The 18,320-nt window shown below is 35.5% G+C and overlaps 1 protein-coding gene across 2 annotated transcripts in view; it reads right to left on the minus strand.

Annotated features, from left to right (window-relative positions):
• Positions 1 to 3,854: 3,854 nt before the first annotated feature.
• Positions 3,855 to 18,320, minus strand: part of LOC114248962 (uncharacterized) — a 131,335-nt gene continuing 116,869 nt past the window's right edge. For both annotated transcript variants that reach the window (XM_028182408.2, XM_089737608.1), the window contains exon 3: positions 3,855 to 6,562. In XM_028182408.2, the coding sequence (XP_028038209.1) occupies positions 5,763 to 6,542 (780 nt within the window). In that variant the 5' untranslated portion in view covers positions 6,543 to 6,562 and the 3' untranslated portion in view covers positions 3,855 to 5,762. The remainder of the gene's footprint in view (positions 6,563 to 18,320) is intronic.

The raw sequence follows: 18,320 nt of genomic DNA on the forward strand, positions 1-18,320 counted from the left end.
CGTTCGTTTTTTGGATGATATTGGCGCGACAAAATCTTATTGGTCATTTGCGGCACTCGCCCGCGCGAATATTGGTTGTGTACTGGACCATAAGGGTCATTAAGGTAAATATGCCCTTTTTTGTTTTATATTTTGGAAAGACATGGTCACATTTTGTGTACATTTTGACTTAAAAATTTCACAGAATACCCTAGAGACATCTTTGAAGCTTCCTTATTCTACTATTGCGCTGACATTTCTTTGTTATGTCCTATGATAGCGGATCATTTCACAAGTACAATAAATCTAATTTCTAAGTAACAGACACAACGGTCGGCTGGGTGGCACCGTTTGTTGCAAATTAACAGCAATAAAGCAGAATCAGTATCGTAAAGCTTTCATGGAGCCCGGAATGCCCCTAGGCGGTTCGGTTACAACACTAGATCGGATCCTGTTTGATGTTTTTGTTCGCGAATAACTAGAGAATACGTATGAGAAATTTAAAGTGCATTTTATTTTTAGCTAGTCCAGTTTAGTGGTGCTATTAAATTTATCGATTTCTTCTTCTTCGGCATTCCTTTATTAGTAAGGATCGCGACCATACGTATGAAAATATCCCCATGAATATCGGCCCGCTGCGAGGTAGACCGCCTGTTGGATGCTGCCTTTGGCTCATTTCCAGTCCGTCTGGCCAAGAATGAACAGCTTTTCCAGACTATGCCTTGGAGACGGCAAACTTATACGATACACATCAGAAGATATATAAATAAATAATAAATAAATATTTACTAACAACCACGCCACGTTAACTGGTCCCGTACTAAGTTCGTAAAGAACTTGTGATACAGGTACCAGGCAACGGAAATACATGTAAGATTTTTATTATACACATACATATATTTAATATACATTCATAACCCTGTATTGTATTGGTAATGAGTTAAGGTTGAAGCTTAAATATTCGCTACAATTAGTATTGAAACGCTTTTTTATTATTTAGTTATTTTAACCCTGGTTAAAGGAGTTCACGGCACGTTCCACGTTCTGGAATGGTTATCAGAGTTCACAGACTTCACAACGTGAAAGCCGCCGTCCACCATAGATTAAGGTCTGAGTCTTGGTAGTATAGTATTTTTAGCCATATACACAATAAAAAGGACTATTAGTGATCTATATTAGACAAAAAAAAAAGTTTTTTACTAAATGCATTATTTCTCAGAATTAAGTATGGACCATCGTATTTTTTTTTAAATAGCGTTCTTTAACAACGAGTCTGTGCACTAATGACTTGAGTGTAGAATAAAATTAAACATGCCAGTATTGTATAATTACTGGAATTAGAGTCTATAATGATCTTACTAGTAAGGTCAGAGGATTCTAAAGATAAAAGTATATCCTTTTAATCATGCGAGAACGTCTGTTTCCCAGTCACTTATAATAGCTATGTATAAATTTTTATTGCCTTTGAAAGGAGTCCATGAATAGTCTACCTAGTGGTAAGTGATTACTGTTGCTCATGGGCAGAACGGCTGCTTATTATAAAAAACCAAACTATATATCTGTTCCACAATTTATCTATGATTTTTGAATATGAACCCGTGATCTCGGCGTGTTTGTAGAAGCAATATTTATTACCTTTGGGCTTAATAAATGAAATATCTGTCAACATTTTAGCAGTGCCAGTTGGATACAAAGGTTGTATAAAATTGATATTTAAAAAAAAGAAGTAAGAAAATGGTACCACCTACCGACCCAGCGATCCACTGACTGGTCAGTGGTATATGTAGCCCACGGGCATCAGCAATGACTCGAATCGAAATTAGCGCTTTCCAGGTTGTATTCGTTTATTTTGTACAGGTTTATTTTAAGTTGGTATACGTGTGTTTGCGTGATTCATCACTTTTAAAAATCGACATTTGTTTGAATATTATCTGAATGTAATTGAGACTTCGATGGGCTTCATTCACCACTTAGCATCGGGTGGACTATGAGCTTTTCTTGTTCAGTGCAATTAAAAATAACAAATTATATGAAAAATTCAAATAGTTTTAAATCCGTGATTGTTTCTCTAAAATTGTTTCGCTGCGTTTTTGTGAGATATTTTTTTTTCAATTGCAATGATTTTAATTGTATTTTTTTTGTTTACTTTACTTGTTACAGTACTCAGGTACTAACTAATTTATATTCTAAGAATTCGTCTGAGTGGGCGATTAGTAAGCGCTTTTTTGTCTTTAGTGCTCTATTTTAGTGAAATCGACAATTGGACACGGTTGAATAATTTTTTTCGCGGCTTATGATCCCGTGTATTCTGATTCTTATTATAATCTTATTCTATAAGATATTATTTTTATATATGATATAATAATGATTCAAGATCAAGAGATAATTAATAGGTTACACTTTTTTTAATGCATCAGTTGAATAGGATTTTCAGTTTAACAAGTGTTCCGTAATCAATGTAGCACCTTGAGACAACCTTTTCACTATTGGTATTTTTATCATTTTATATTAAACAGTGGATGTTTCTAATGTTTTTTTTATAGAGACTTATTCTAACAAATTTGTCCTTAGTTGCAAGTTTCCGAAACAAGGTATAAAAAAGAATGTGTAGGTATCTAGATAAGAATTTATTGCATATTTAATTTTACTCATAAACGATTTTACTGATATCAATATAACATTAATTCTTGATATCTAATAATTACAACGAAATTAATTATATGTTAAATCGGCACATGTAAAATAGACTACCTCTTACCCGGACGCTCCAAATGAAGCAGAACCTTCATCTATTTATAAAAGAATAAGATATCTAAAAGCATAACTCACAAAATTTCACAAAACTTTCGAAAGATATAGTATTAATTGATTCCTTACTTTCCTTAAATTAATTAACAAAAAAAAAGTCGTTCATATATTATTGGAGTTGCCTGTATTAATTTTACTAAGTATACACACACTTGGCTAACATGATTGGGACATCTAAAAGCGTAAATATGTTTTTTTTTATTGCTCAGATGGGTGGACGAGCTCACAGCCCACCTGGTGTTAAATGGTTATCGGAGCCCATAGACATCTACAACGTAAATGCGCCACCCGCCTTGATAGTGATAGGGGATAGGTATAGGGAGTCCTTAACAGTGTGCATTCAATTCTGGATAAAGAGCTAAATAGAGCACAATCCTAAGCAACCCGAATACTACTTACAGGTATAATACTTTAAGCTAATGCCATTACAATCTTAATTCGAGTCAGTATATCTTCAACTTTTTCAGTTAGCCAATTTATTTCCTAAAATGCCGGGTACTTTTTGCCGCTAAGCAAACAAGTGTGCTAGTTTAAAGGGTATCACTAATGCAATTAAGGTGTGTCATGTTATATGGACTTCGCTAACTCTTTTTTTTTATTGCTTAGATGCGTGGACGAGCTCACTCAGTATAGTTACAACGGCTGCCCCACCCTTCAAACCGAAACGCATTACTGCTTCACGGCAGAAATAAGCAGGGTGATGGTACCTACCCGTGCTGACTCACAAGAGATCCTACCACCAGTAAAAGTGCTAAGTAGTGATGATATGATTTTATATGATTGCTTTTTAATGCTTATCGGAACGACAAGAAAGTTGCCATCCACCTAGATTTGTAGGTAGAAGTTTGGATTGTATAGCGACTATCCTCTCCAACTGGAACGCGTGACTATTTTGCAGCAGAATTACGCATTAATGATATAATTCAATTAAAGAATACATACAGTCACGTAAACTGGCAGGTGTTCATTAATTAATTACCTCTAATCATTATTTTATTAATGTCATCAAACAAGAATTCGATAGGCAAATGAATATTTATCAGATTGTGTTAAATAAAAGTCATAGATTTTTTTTTATTATTTACTTTATTTTGATAAGGTAATCGGTGACCTTCAAACGACTAATAGGTATCAAAAGTAGAAAAAAAAAAACGAAACACTAATCTCTATATCTCGTTCACTCTAGTGACAAGTTCTATGGTTTCGTTGTTTTGACATTTCAACATGACCACAGACGTAAAACAAAAAAAAAAACGTTATAATTATCTTTGCCCCACTGCAGATTAGGAGCAATATGGAAATAAAAATAGTAAAATTACAATGGGATATTCCATTTTTAACACCAAATAATATAGGTCTGAATATAATACCAAATAATTCGTTTACGAATTAAATCAAAATTACACATAGTTGTTGAATATTGTGTAAATTTGCATCGGTAATCAGTAAATTAATTTTGGTAATTCGATTTCGAAAACGTTTTTACGACTGTAGGAATGTGTATTTGTATATTTCGTTTCTGGAAATATATTGTGGTACAAAGTAAGGTCATAACAAAATTTGCTGTTAAACACCCTTTAGCAAAATAAGACTTTAAGTTTATTTTTAGGACATTTTAATCTGATTTATACTCGTAATATTGTTTCATTTCATGTTAAATCAACGCATTTATATTATATTAACTATCTTTGATAGGTTATCGTATTCGATAGTATCTTATACCTTTATAATAAAGTTCAAACTTGCACTTGTAACAAAAACAGAGATCTATCTACAATTACAGGAACGTTGATTAGTTCTTTGAGATGGTTTATTGAGACAAATAGTACGTACACATATTGTCATGTTAAATTTGAAGCTCAGTAATAATAAATTAAATCACAGTTTATTATTTTCTTAATTTAGTAAACTCAATTTAGTGTTATAATACAATTTACAAAAAGGTACCGAAATGATTTCATTGTTTTATACAAAAAAAAAAAACACAATATTTATATATCTTTAATCGAATGAATATAATTTGAAACTTAACAATTGAGCTAATTATAACTGTACAATAGGTCAGTGTCATTATCTGCTCAAATTATATTATAATTTATTTAACACACATTAAATATTATTTAGAGTGAAATTTTTCAAAACAACTTTTCTAACATTTTACAATAGAAACATTTATAACATCATCAATAAGCAACAAGTAATATTTTTATTGGTAACCGGCGTTTCCTCTCAGACTAATAATACTAAGTAAATTATATTAAGCGAAATTTTTCCAAAAAAAAAAAAGAAAGTACAAAGAAAAAAATAATATGTAACGAAAATAGCTAAAATCCTTAAAATAGCGAACACTCTCTGAACACTTACAAAAATACCTCTACAATGTCTCTCTACGACAAGGAATACATACGACATTTTAATTCTAATCCTCATTTACTTTTATCGGTATTGAATTCGGTATGAGCTCTATTTTAATCTACTAAAATTTATAATAATATTTACATTAAGTACATACACACGAGATTCATTATCACTTTAATGTCTAGCTAATAGCGGCATTTGTGGCAGGTACGCGCATTGATCACTTAATGATAACTTGCGCCGATTGAGAGCTGTAAAAATCTTTACATCACGAATCAAGATCTTCCTTTTATTTAGAGTCGGTTAAAAGAGGCTCTTTTATGGAACAAAGAACCTTAAACTTAAATTATTTAAACGTAACGTTTGAGAATTAAACCTATAATTGGATTGTGGCAATCTTTCTTGTTTTATTTTCAGCGTATCTAGTGATTACTGAGGAGTATATTTAAAAAAAAGAACACGTTTGAATTAATTTTATCGAGAAAAGTTTTTGGCGCATTGAAATTTTCTTTAACGAACGACGGTTCGCGACACGAGATGTCCAGTAAATACAAAGAGTCATTTGGATTCATCGACCAGATTATTGTAACGGGGAATGTGGTTTGTGCGGTTCACTATCAAGTGTGGTCCGCGGCACTAGCGGTGGCGGCGGCGGCGGCCCGACGAGCAGGTGCCACGCGTCCCATGAAAGACCTGATCTCCTCGAAGTACGTCTCGTCCGGAGATCTACGGCGGCTGTCATCGCCATTTTCCGCTTCGTGTTTCTTTAAGTGTCTGTCCAAATTTGTTTGTTGACCAAAACAGCGGTCGCAATGTCGACACCGGAACGGGCGTTCTTTGTTGTGTATATTTCGCACGTGCCGCTGGAGATTTGATGAGATAGAGAAAGAACGCTCACAGTATTTACAACGGTACGGTTGTTCGCCTGTGTGGGTTCGAAGGTGTCTTGTTAGGTTTGCACTACGAGGGAATGCTTTGCCGCAGTAGGAACACGTGTATCGGTCTCTCGCCCGGGGCACGCCTGAGTTTGGTGGTATCGGCGGTGGTCGGGGAGCTCCTGGGGCAAGTAGAGTAGCCGCAGCTGCTGGCAGAAATGGGTACCGCCCGAATGACGCCGGCAACGCGAGCGGTAGCCGCGGACAGAACCGCAGTAGGGCTGGATGTGCCGGGTGTGCTGGATGTGTCGGATGTGGCGGCGGTGAAGGAGTTATTAAGTTGCAATTTTCATCTTCTAGTCGCTGTGGACGTTTGTGCGTTACTCGGAGATCTAATGGCTCATCTGTTCGTGGGGAGCCTAGGGGGCTGGGGAGACGCTCATGGGGTGACCGCGGGGGTGAGGCAAGGCGGCGCGGCGCCGCGTGCTTTTCGCGCATGGCGGCCGCCGCGCACGCGCTCATTAGGCTCGTGCGCCACCAACCTGGAACAAACAAACACTTCATGTTAATCTATGAAGCATTACGAGTCAATTTGTTAATTCGATGAAATACATATTAATGACTTAATATGCAGTCCACACAACTTAAATGATTTAGATTAGTCAATTTGGTCTTTACTACTGTATAGTCTTTAAAGGTATGCTAAAACCTGTAGAAACATTGCGAAATGACGCGACCGGGCGGAGGAGGCTGATCGATGTCAGCTCCTACGCTCGCCTTCGACACACGCCCACTTTCTTACGACATCGGCAACTGGAGCACTAGCCACCAAAACTACTGTTTTTTTCTTTATAATTACTGGTCTGTATCTTATACCTTTAAATGAGCAATTCTTGTATATATATTATTATATATTTATATATTCTGAATCTCGGAAACGGCTCCAACGATTTTTATAAAATTTAGTATACGGGGGATTTCGGGGGCGATAAATCGATCTAGCTACGATTTATTTTCAGAAAATGTTGTTTTATTCGTGTTTTCAATAATCAACTTTATTGATATGTTCCCGACATCTATTGGCGAATAATAATACTTTTTTTCATAATTTCAACTAACTGCTTTAAATACACAATAACACTAAAGCTATTTCAGCAGATGGCGTTGTTTAGCCACTTATAAAAAAAAAACCTCATCGTCTAGTTTTATTTATTCTGCAAGAAACTCCTTTTTTGTAAAGAGCGAAATTCTTAGCACGTGTCAGATTAATATAATAATGTTTTTTTTTCTTCAGTTCACATATCATGGAAGCTTATAAAACTGGAACGATATAATCGGCGATCAATAAATTGGACAAGTCCATTAGTTTGATAAATTGGGTGGCGCGCATCACCCACATGCTGTTACGAGTAGGGCTGGTTGCCGCCTTCGTGGGTTGATTTGCATTACAAATCTAATTATGCTGTCATTACTATTTATTCAAACTAGTGTTCGTCCAATTATCGGAATTCGACCATAATCATATCAAGATTTAGATTCATTATGTGTAACGCTTTCTCCTTTGTTCTGTTATTGACATTTCGATGAGAATAAAAAATATAAGTTCCAAGAAATTTTTAGTGATTGAACACTAATCTTAGTCAATAGATAGTAAACAAAGCAAAAGGAATATCGGTTAACAAAAATTGAAGAAAGTAGACCTAAAGCGGCTTGTCTTTTTAAAGAAAAATACCCATATACTTTAATTTTTTTTTACTCTGTGTTTTAACATGATCTGCATGTTAAAACACAGAGTAAAAAAAAATTAAATACATATATAAGTAGATTTGCCTATGTATGTACACACAGAAATGATTTAAAAAAAATACATTACTTTATAGAGAACGAGCAATTCAAAAAATAATTAGTAAGAACCGTTTAGATTTTTCTGCATTTGTTTTTTTTTTATTGCTTAGATGGGTGGACGAGCTCACAGCTCACCTGGTGTTAAGTGATTACTGGAGCCCATAGACATCTACGACGTAAATGCGCCACCCATCTTGAGAGAAGTTCTAAGGTCTCTAAGGTCCTACCACCAGTAGAGGTAACATTTGTACCTTAAGGCTATTAAGAGTTTGATTGCCCCCACTAAGACTATATGACGATCACGATTACTCTATCAAGAGTGACATGATTGAGTATAAGAAGAGTTTAATTAAGTTCGTATTGGTAAAAAAATGTAATTATTTAATGTTTATTCATTAAGACTGTTACTGTGCTTTCGACGTCGTTTATTACTGTAATAACTTGTGAATCGCGATGAAAATTTGCCACATCACGTCCACGACCGGACACGCTTTAATCTGTACCAAAAGTAGTGTACATAAATTCCTTGAGCTTGGGTCGACCATCGAAGTCCTCTAGCCCATATACGGCTGGTTCGTGAGACGGCGCATGCTTTATGATTTGCTGAGCCCTTCACGCGGTCTGAGTGCGACTAGAATACAATAAACGTATTTCTGATTGTGGGAATTTATACTTAGCGATCGTATTCCGTGATCGGTTTTGAAAGCCTAATTATTTGTGGGTATTGATAGTTTTTATTCAAATAGAATCTGTGACTAATATACAACATTGTCAATAAATATGTCTTTTATCGATGATTTACTTGTTTTTAAGCGCTAAAGCAACATTAATTTACAAGTCTATCTACAGTGCAAGTAAATCGCGGCGTCGGTCCTTTAGAAGATAACGAATTAATGGCAGCCCTTGCGTTTAAATGACCTCGTGATTAGGTACATTTCTTAGCGTCCATCGCTTACAATGTGAACGGGACGCGCGTCGTGTGCCGTACGCAGTCCGCGAATAGTGCATAGTGTACACTGATTGCGGTGATTATCGGTAATTAGTGTTCGGAAGCGTCGTGACGTACGAGCTGAAGGGGCGGAGCGAACATAGTTATGTGTGTTAATGTAAATAGCGCGGCCAATGAGCGGCGTCACGCCGTGCCGGCCCGTGATATATTAGCATTTGAATCGCTTATTCGTTCACCTCCAACGAGTGAAGCCACTCACAAACGCACCGATGACTTTTGTTGGATTTCAAGCATTCCGAATAGGCGCGTCGCTCGACCCGTCCCACCGATCGGTTATGTAAAAGCAAACTTAATAAATTACAATTCACTTTACTATGTATTCAGCGAATTCCAATGTTGCAGCGCGATACTCTACACCATCGATAAATCGCTTTATTTATCAGCCAATAATAATGTAAGGATTACGTTCACAGCGAGGTGTGAATTGTAAATGAGACGTCGCTATTCTGTCTCGAACTACTCGATATTGAATGTTTCTGTATTTACTTGTTACCTCTTGTCAATTGTTCAGTATTTTGAGCCTGAATTTAAGCATAATTCCAGGGGAAAAAAAACCACAATTATTAATAATGTAAGAGAATCATATCGAGCGAAGACCCGAGACATAGCTTGATAATTTAAATAATAAATTATGGACCAAGGCGATGTAAACTGGTTTCATCACCAGTACTAATGGTATATCATCGAACGTTATCCTTATCATATTATTAAAACAATCACGTTTATGCTTGTAATTTCTACATTATTCTAAATACATTATCTTCAATTAAATTACGTATCGTGATGCACGCAAAGTCATCAATCACAGTGGTGTTTGGATGTTTAAAGGCAGCCAATGGTGGTCTGTTCCACGTGGTCGCAGTTCCGTGACTTGCACACCTACATGCTTCGTAAATAGACTTGTTAATAATCGTCACGCTTTGATTGATTGTTCAGAATGAAGATGTACGGCCACGTATGTATACGCAAAGAAAACAGATCAAATTGTATTAGCAAATGTAAATTTTATTGTTGATTTTTAATTTTAATATTGAATAGAAAAATAAAACGTAATTCGGGTTCTGAATATATTTTGAATAAATTTTGAAGAGATTGCACAAAAGGAAAAACGATAGTAAAATAACGGAATTAAAACAAAAGAATTATTGCAAATATCACATAATTTCATTACGACAGATCGCGGAGACTGTTTCAAGAAAAATATAATATAAAAAACGTGAGTTCCACAACAATAGGTCTAGAGCGCGAATTGCATCACTAGGAGATTGGCGTTATTGCCACCGCGTATCGATATAATGATTCACAAAAAAAAAACGAAAACCACGCAGATCGCAACACTGCGTAGTCACGAAGCAGGTCCTTTGCAACACCACGAAATAATATTTCTATCGATTACTAAATAATTCTATCGATTTACTTCACAAATAAATACAAAAACCCTATCGCGTTAACAGATGGTGTAAGATTTGCGGATGCGGTTCTAAGAAATCGAAATCGTAATGTTATCCCATCACTAACTGTTGGATCGACATTTGATTGAATGCACACAAGTATCCTATGGACAGTGCACTCGCAACAAACTTGCGAATTTATAGCTAAAATCGTATCACGTCACTTACTGAATCGATGCTCGGTATTTAGTGTAGATTGTCACACGCGATCGTAATCCCAGAAGCTTCGCACGCACCTTATACTTTTTTAAGACGTCCATATAACATCAGGAGGGCTCTTTGATTTATGACTTATAACTATTTTAGGAAACGCGTCGCGCCTATCTCCTTATGGCGAGAAATGAAATTACTCTCTGATGTATAAGCTCACGGCGTGGATTAAATGTTTCTGATGTTAAGATGGATAGGTCTTGTCTTTCTGAGTATCATATCTTGTATTATCGATCTGTTATTGCTAAACTACGTATAAATCCTCCTTCTGATCGCACATTACACGCTCGATTAGGGCATGTCATTTAAGGCTTCTTCGTTCAATACACCCTTAAATGGAAGCAACTTTGTAACAACCGCGAATTTATTAGATTATTGATTTTAAAATGTATGAAATACAAGAATTTACTGTACGCGACTCTTTTTATCGCATAAAGTTTGCAATGTAACATAGAACATGAAATTCGAAGATTTTCCTCCTAGGTAAAAACTAGGTAACTAAACAATTAATGACAATATCGCTTGAGTAATGAAATATGTTTGAATCAGACTATGAGCAGCTGAATAATATTTGATTTTTTTCTATTGATTCTAGGTCAAGAAAAGTTGTTTAAAAATTGCTTTAATTTCAGCATTCTTTGTTTTATTATTTAGGTTTTCAATAAAGCACACTTTAAACTATGTATTTTAAAAGAATGTTAACAATTTGCAGTTCCCACTGATGTTCGTGTTACTAGACCAAATAATTATTTAATTCATTATCGCAATGCCCTTATAGACCACTCACGACCGAATTCCATGCATTTTAGACGAGGCATTTAATACGCCTAGGCAGGTCAATTCTGGCCAACGACTGTTTGATTTAATACCTATGCGTTGTTACAAAGTTTTAAGCGAGTTTGTATAAGATTAAACTAAAAAGTCGTAGTCACATGAGAACCGGAGCGACGTGTTGCGTGGGAACCGCCGGAAATCAGGACTTTTTGCCTTCGTGTCTTGCGTTCAACACATTTACGAGTATTCAGTATGTGCGCGATGTCCGCTATCAATTATATCTCAATTTAAAAAAAAGCAAATGCAATAACGCGATCGATATTTGCACAAGCAGAAATATAAATCGACATATCCTTCAATTTATGTTACCGTGTGGAGCAATAACAATTTCACAGCGTGTTATTATTCCTGATTATAATCAGGCGGCGTCGACGAATACCTATTTTACTGTCATCCTGATTAAAATCTTGAGCTTTTAGGTTTTAATAATGACTGTTAAATTGTTTACGAAAGATTTCATAGTTGATTTCGCCGTTTTTAACACAACTTATATAACCTAGATTTTTACTGCTTTCATATATGTAATATGGTGCCTCTCTTAAATTCAATTATTCAAATCAAGATTTTCAAAGCTGTGCTGTGAAGCTATGCTGTCATTGTTATATTGGTATTTATTTTATAAGTATTTTTAATTTTGTTAATAAGGAAGTCAGTGTCTTAAATTCAAATGTGCTCTATTTTTTAAACAATAATAAACGCGAACAAAATACTAATGTTGATGAAATGACAACTTGTTTGTTCATTTTAGATTCATGTTTTTTTTTAAGTAAACGAATTTATTTGTGGTCTTATATTATAACCTTTATCAAACGTTGAAACCTTTAAGGCCTAATTATTATTTTAAATGACCGAAGCTAGTTAAATGCATTGTAGTTAACAGGCATTTACTGTAAATTACGAGGGGCTCTGATCTAATTACCCACATCTCGTAAAATCTAAGAGCACGCGCTGTGTTGCGACATTCATTTCTCGCCGGTAAAACGGAGCAATTTCGCAAGTTCATCGCAGCATGATGTTTTGTCATAGATAAATGAGTAATCCCGCAGAAGCGATGCGTATCGTAAACCTCGAAAACGTGCCCATTAAACTCTTTAAATTGCACTAAAAACCGAATGATATCGTGATTACTCTCATTTATATAACAAATCTTAAGAATTCGATTCAAATTTATTCTTTGTAACGGTTTTTTGTCGAGAGACCAAATATTTATTAGTAAAAAAAGTTTTAACTAGTTCGAATTTAAACAGTAAAAAAGCACTTGGAATATTTAAGAATAATTGAAGTACTGAAGTGTTAAAATCTATTCACATTTCGATTAGATCCTGACACAGTAAACGTGGCGGGGTAGTATTAATTTATGATTTGTTGAAACGATGTTATTAAATGTACAAACGAGATATGATTGTCACTTTCTATACCCGCCGATGCTATTAGTATTCATAGATTGCATTTCAAATTGGCATTAGAATGCTGTCAGGACCCTTTGGATAGTGTAAATTATGTTAGTTGGTTCAAGTGAATAATGTTCTGTGTACATTGCCTAAGGCTTTTAAGCACGAGCTTAGACACTTCAAGCTGTAGTGACGACCGATAACCCTGACTGATTTACATTATAGACAAGCGTAGGCAGTGAGTGCCTGGCCCACATCTCGGATATATCAGCCGAATAACGTCGAATTTACTTCTTTGTCACAAAATGTGTACTGCAACAAACAACTGCCCGTCTGATTACTCTTTGAGTACGATTTAATCATTGGTTCTCTTCGTTGACTACTTGTTTAACGGTCGAGAGCTAACGAGGCTATTTACGGTCTCGACTCTTTTCGCTTATCACCATTTTAGGGCGCGCCGATTTTATTTTAACACCGATTAATGGGCCGTTTCCGTCGGGGCACGTAATTTTGCACAAAATAACGTTCTCGAAACGTGTAGAATAATGCGTTTCCATTACGTATTCAGCTTATAATCTCAACGAAATTCTATACAGAGACGCGCGCAGATAACAAAACTGGCCTGTCTTATAATTTATAGTGCACCATTAGAGTGTACTCCGCGAACGCACTGCATTTCATTTGCATTGGAGATTCGGATTTGCGGTGACATGTCCAATACTAAAATGATGTATCGTTGTTTGATTACTGCGCTGTTTGAAAACTGGCGTAACTTAAAATAGCGTTGGAGATACAAACTCAAAGAAATGTTAATGCTGGTAAATAATACAGTGTTTGGAAAATTATAACGTTAAAAAATTTTTTTTTTATTTGTTTGCTTAAATTTCATTTTCTGTTTAACTTTATTTAAGAGAAGAGGAAGACGACAAAAAATGTGATGACGTCGGTGATACAATCGAATAAGGAATTCGCGTAAGCCTAATCATGTGAGTTTCATGAAACTACATGACCTTAACAGAAGCAAGCAATATAGCAGTTTCCCCACTTAACCTCATGTATGAGTGACGTTGTATAGCTGGCCCTTAAGTGCTTAGAATGAAACCTTTTTAAAATAATAATTTGAAAATGAAATACACATTATTTTTACACATACACATACACACACAAAAAGACCTGTATTTTTTTACGCATTTTCCATTATGGTAACTTATTGTAAGCTAGAAAGATAAAACGTTACAATTGTCCAAAGACTAGTTTTACAAGTGCCTATATCATTAGAATACCAACAATTAAATGCCACAAAAAAACATTGAACCGTGTTACAAAGCACTGAACAAACTTTTGCTTGACTATCCCAATAGACATGTTAGTGTTCTCATAGTCACAAATGAAAGGTACCAGACGTTTATCGAATATCAGTCAGTTAAAGTATTCTGTGAGAGCTTTCAAACCTGATACTGATAGCTTTCCATTATGGTAGCTTATTGTAAGGTAGAAAGAAAAAAGTTACAATTGTCCAAAGACTAGTTTTACAAGTGCCTTTATCATTAGAAAACCAACAATTAAATGCCCCAAAAATATTGAACAGTGGAACAAAACACTGAACAAACTTTTGCTTGAGCGTCCCAATAGACATGTTAGTGTTCTCATAGTCACAAATTAAAGGTACCCAACGTTTATCGAATATCAGTCAGTTAAAGTATTCTGCGAAAGCTTTCAAACCTGATACTGATAGCTCTTTGTGTACAGTGGTGTAAGAGATAAAGCTCGGCGCTTTAGCCGTGTGTCCGGCATTAGTCTTGTTTGACTTTAACGATACGAATTTACGTTTATGACGTAAATAGTAAATCGTTGAATGTGTGCCGCGAGACGGGAAGCAATAACTCTCTTGGCTACGTTACACATTGTTGTCATTGAATTCTGTTAATTTCAATGAAGTTTTGGCAGATTTCGGGTTTAAATGATCACACAAATAAAGATTGTTATTGTTGTAATAGAAAAATGAAAAAAAAAACACTGAATAAATTTCTCAGTTACAATGAATAAACTACTACCTATAACCTAACCTTCAAGCAGGGTTGATATCAGATAGGGGGCTGATCGTATAATTCGTGCCAAATACGCTACACGATAGGGGTACAAGTGTGCCAATCCCACATGATGTGGGATAAGGTCAAGAAGAAGAAGAAGTAGATAACTATTGTTTTGAGCAGAGGGTTCAATCGATAGTACTATGGGCGTACGGGTTCGATGCCCTTTCGGTGGCTGTATGTTTCTGAAAGATGTTCGATGTTTGAGTATACCTATTTTTGTCTCGTTTGTATTTACCTACTTATATAATAAGGGAAGAAATCCTAATTTGTAGGCTTTTTAAGGTGTCTTATGCAAATACATAATCTGGTACAAATCGCACTCGCTCGTTTTGCTCCTAAGCTGACTCCCTGTAGTCAGAACCAGATATTAATATGCGAATTTTATTCATGCTTCAAATCTTGTAGGTCTCTGCCTATTTCTAGCGCGAAGCAGTTTTTTTTCCTAACCTAAACCGAGAGTGTTGCTAACACTGCTCCTAGCCAGAGCAGTGCTTCGCGGAATCTACCACCGGATCGGAAACGCGACCCCCTGAGAAGATTCGGCCAGAAACACAGTGGGCTGTATCTACGGGTTAATTCACTCGTCGAGCCCTTCGTCACAAGTGACCGGTTTGACGAGGACGGTGACCGGTGCATGTAGTACCAAAAAGCACCGTGAAGCAGTAATACACTTCGATTTGATGGGTGGGACAGTCGTTGGACTACGGGACTGAGAATTAAAACTCATGCCTCAAGATAGGTGGCGGTATTTAAGTTATGATTTTTATGGGCTCCACTGACCATTTAACTCCATGTGCTGGTTAGCTCATTCACTCAACAATGCAATGAATGAAACAAAAATACGTATAGTGATGTAGAATAGAATCTTCTAAAGAATAGCTATAGATTCATAGATTTAGTAGTCCAAAGATAATTCACTAAAATTCTATGATTATTCATAGTAACGAAACTAGATCTACTATTTCCTTTAAATTATCTTTATCAATATTCTTATATTTTCTCTAGTTTTGGCGGATATGCTGATACAATTTCGAACATAAACATTTTAAAGTATAAGGGCATCGTAATGTGTAAAAATTAGCATTATATTAGCATTATAATCGGTTTCGATCAGCCAATAATATATTTTCTAATTGAAGGTAGAGCGAAAAGTGGTTCAGCATATCCTGTTTCAATCTTCATCAGGGGATTATCTGAGGCGTGTATGATGTTTATATTGAGTTAGGTTTTCCGCTACAACTATTTTCTCTTTAAACTAGATACGTTTCTCGTTCGGTATTAGCTTGTCATCGCTCAAGGGTGTCCGGATACCACAAGCGTCACGGTATTACTGTAGGGTCGACACAAATATTACCAACACAATATATTTGAATAGAACAACAACATCAACAAGTAAATTTGTATTTTAATGTTTTAACTAAATTATAAGTCGGGTTACGGCGAGACAAATAGTAAGAAAAAGTTGTATAAATTAGATAAAAAAAATAGGATACAGATCGAAATAAATATATTTAAATTTACGTCTGCCCACTGCGCGAAGCTAGTTTAGGTTTTTGTTGCATTTTTTTGGTTCCGATACTATAAAGTAATCATAGCATTATGTATTTTTTATTGATTGAGTCATTGATGATACTTTTAAATGATACCTAAAAAAATTGTTTCTTGTTACGTGCCAGCCCTAGATTTAGGATGTACGCTACCAATCTACATCAACTGTAATTATACACTTTGATCGGTGAAAGTAAAGTCGTTTTGATTCACCACAAACATTTTTGTTATCATATTATCGACTTACGCGTCTCGATACGAGTCAGTTTTTCTTAATAAGGCGGATGATCTTGCGAGCTGTCTGCTCGACAAAAATCACAACGTTAGTTCAAAGTTACAGTTTAAATTTGTTCATTTTGCGAGTTTGATTTGCACTATACTCATTCATCGCCAAAGTCGCAGGAGCCCATGTTTCGGCATTTTAACTTGAAAAATATAGTAGCGTATGTATTTTCATTGCTGACTAGTCACCCTTATAAATAAGTGTGCCATCTCCCCCTTTTTTATACTAGTAGTGCAAATATGCTATCTTCTGCACAACGGACGCACGAATGAGGACACTCAATTTTTTTTCGTAGGATGACCAATATTGTAGCCCTCGTTGATGTCTTTTACAGGCGTGCCGTAAAAAAGCTGTAGAGTTAACGAACTATATGACGCTAAGCACACACGAGGACCAAAAGGCATATGAAAGTTTTTACAGATTCGGATTCTCAAGACTTGCGTTCTAAATCTCAGTCATTGTTTCACAGTTCTGTCTAAATGTTTTGCGCGATAAGTATACTTTTTTTTACTCAAGTATAATAGAGCTTATCGCCTTTTATGTCTCAAGTTGATGTTCGCGGTGATTTTATCGATAAAATTTTTATATGTATTATTCGATTACATCTTTTAATATCGATATTTTTCTGTACCGAGTTAAGGTTCGGTATACATAATAAAACGATTAAAATTTTGTTTGTTTACTCGTGTAAAGTCACTTAATCATTTGTTATTGCTCATTAAGCCTTCACGGAGTAATGTTTTTAACGAGCTTCCTTAATTATTTCCGATAACTTCGTAAATAAACTCTGGTTTTGTATGTTTTTAGGTGACGATAATCGGGCGAGTTCGCCGCACTGGAATATATGTACAATGTAGTTGAATTAAAACAACTGCTTCATGTTTTTCGGTAGGATTAGGCAGGATGGTTGTGTCTAGTCATGTGTCCAGATAATATCCATCTGAAATTGGGTCTTATGTATTTTTGAAATCTAAGTGACCATACTTAGTAATTTATTTTATAAACCCTTGCTTGTATAGCAACACAATAAAATTATACGTATCCCGGAAATGTGGTAAATGTTGACTTTGGAAAACAAATTTGTGTCATGGGTGTACCTATTTTAGTAACGTCCACACGTCTGAATATCGTAACCACCTCTATCCATGATTTTCGTCCTTAGGAAGCTGTGCGATCTCATCTTGTCTCCGACTACACGGAGAGCCTCGTAAACTGTAGCATCTATACTCGCGAAGCTCAAAATCATGACTATCTTGCACCGGCCTCAAGAGAATCCAAACATATGGTCACGAAATACTGACAATGAGACTATATTGAAAAAACTAGTGGTTACTAGTAAAGTGGAAGAAAGAAGATCGCGATAGCGATTTGTATCATTTAAAATGATTATTAATTGATATTAAAAAGACAAAATCATCAAAATTCCTACGCGGTTATTTTCAAGCAATTCTTTCAAAAATAGTGAAATAATAGAATAAAATTCTCGGGAATTTTGATATTAGAATCGAATCTCGCCTTAACATAACCGAGTTATTAATTCCGATAAACATCGTGACCTTCCATATGTTCCACTTATAACATCTATGTTATATGTTAATAAAGTAGTTAGCATTGTTGCAGAGGATACAATGCGTGC

The sequence above is a fragment of the Bombyx mandarina genome, chromosome 03 (assembly GCF_030267445.1).
Source record: "Bombyx mandarina strain Sakado chromosome 03, ASM3026744v2".
In the NCBI taxonomy this organism is placed as follows: domain Eukaryota; kingdom Metazoa; phylum Arthropoda; class Insecta; order Lepidoptera; family Bombycidae; genus Bombyx; species Bombyx mandarina.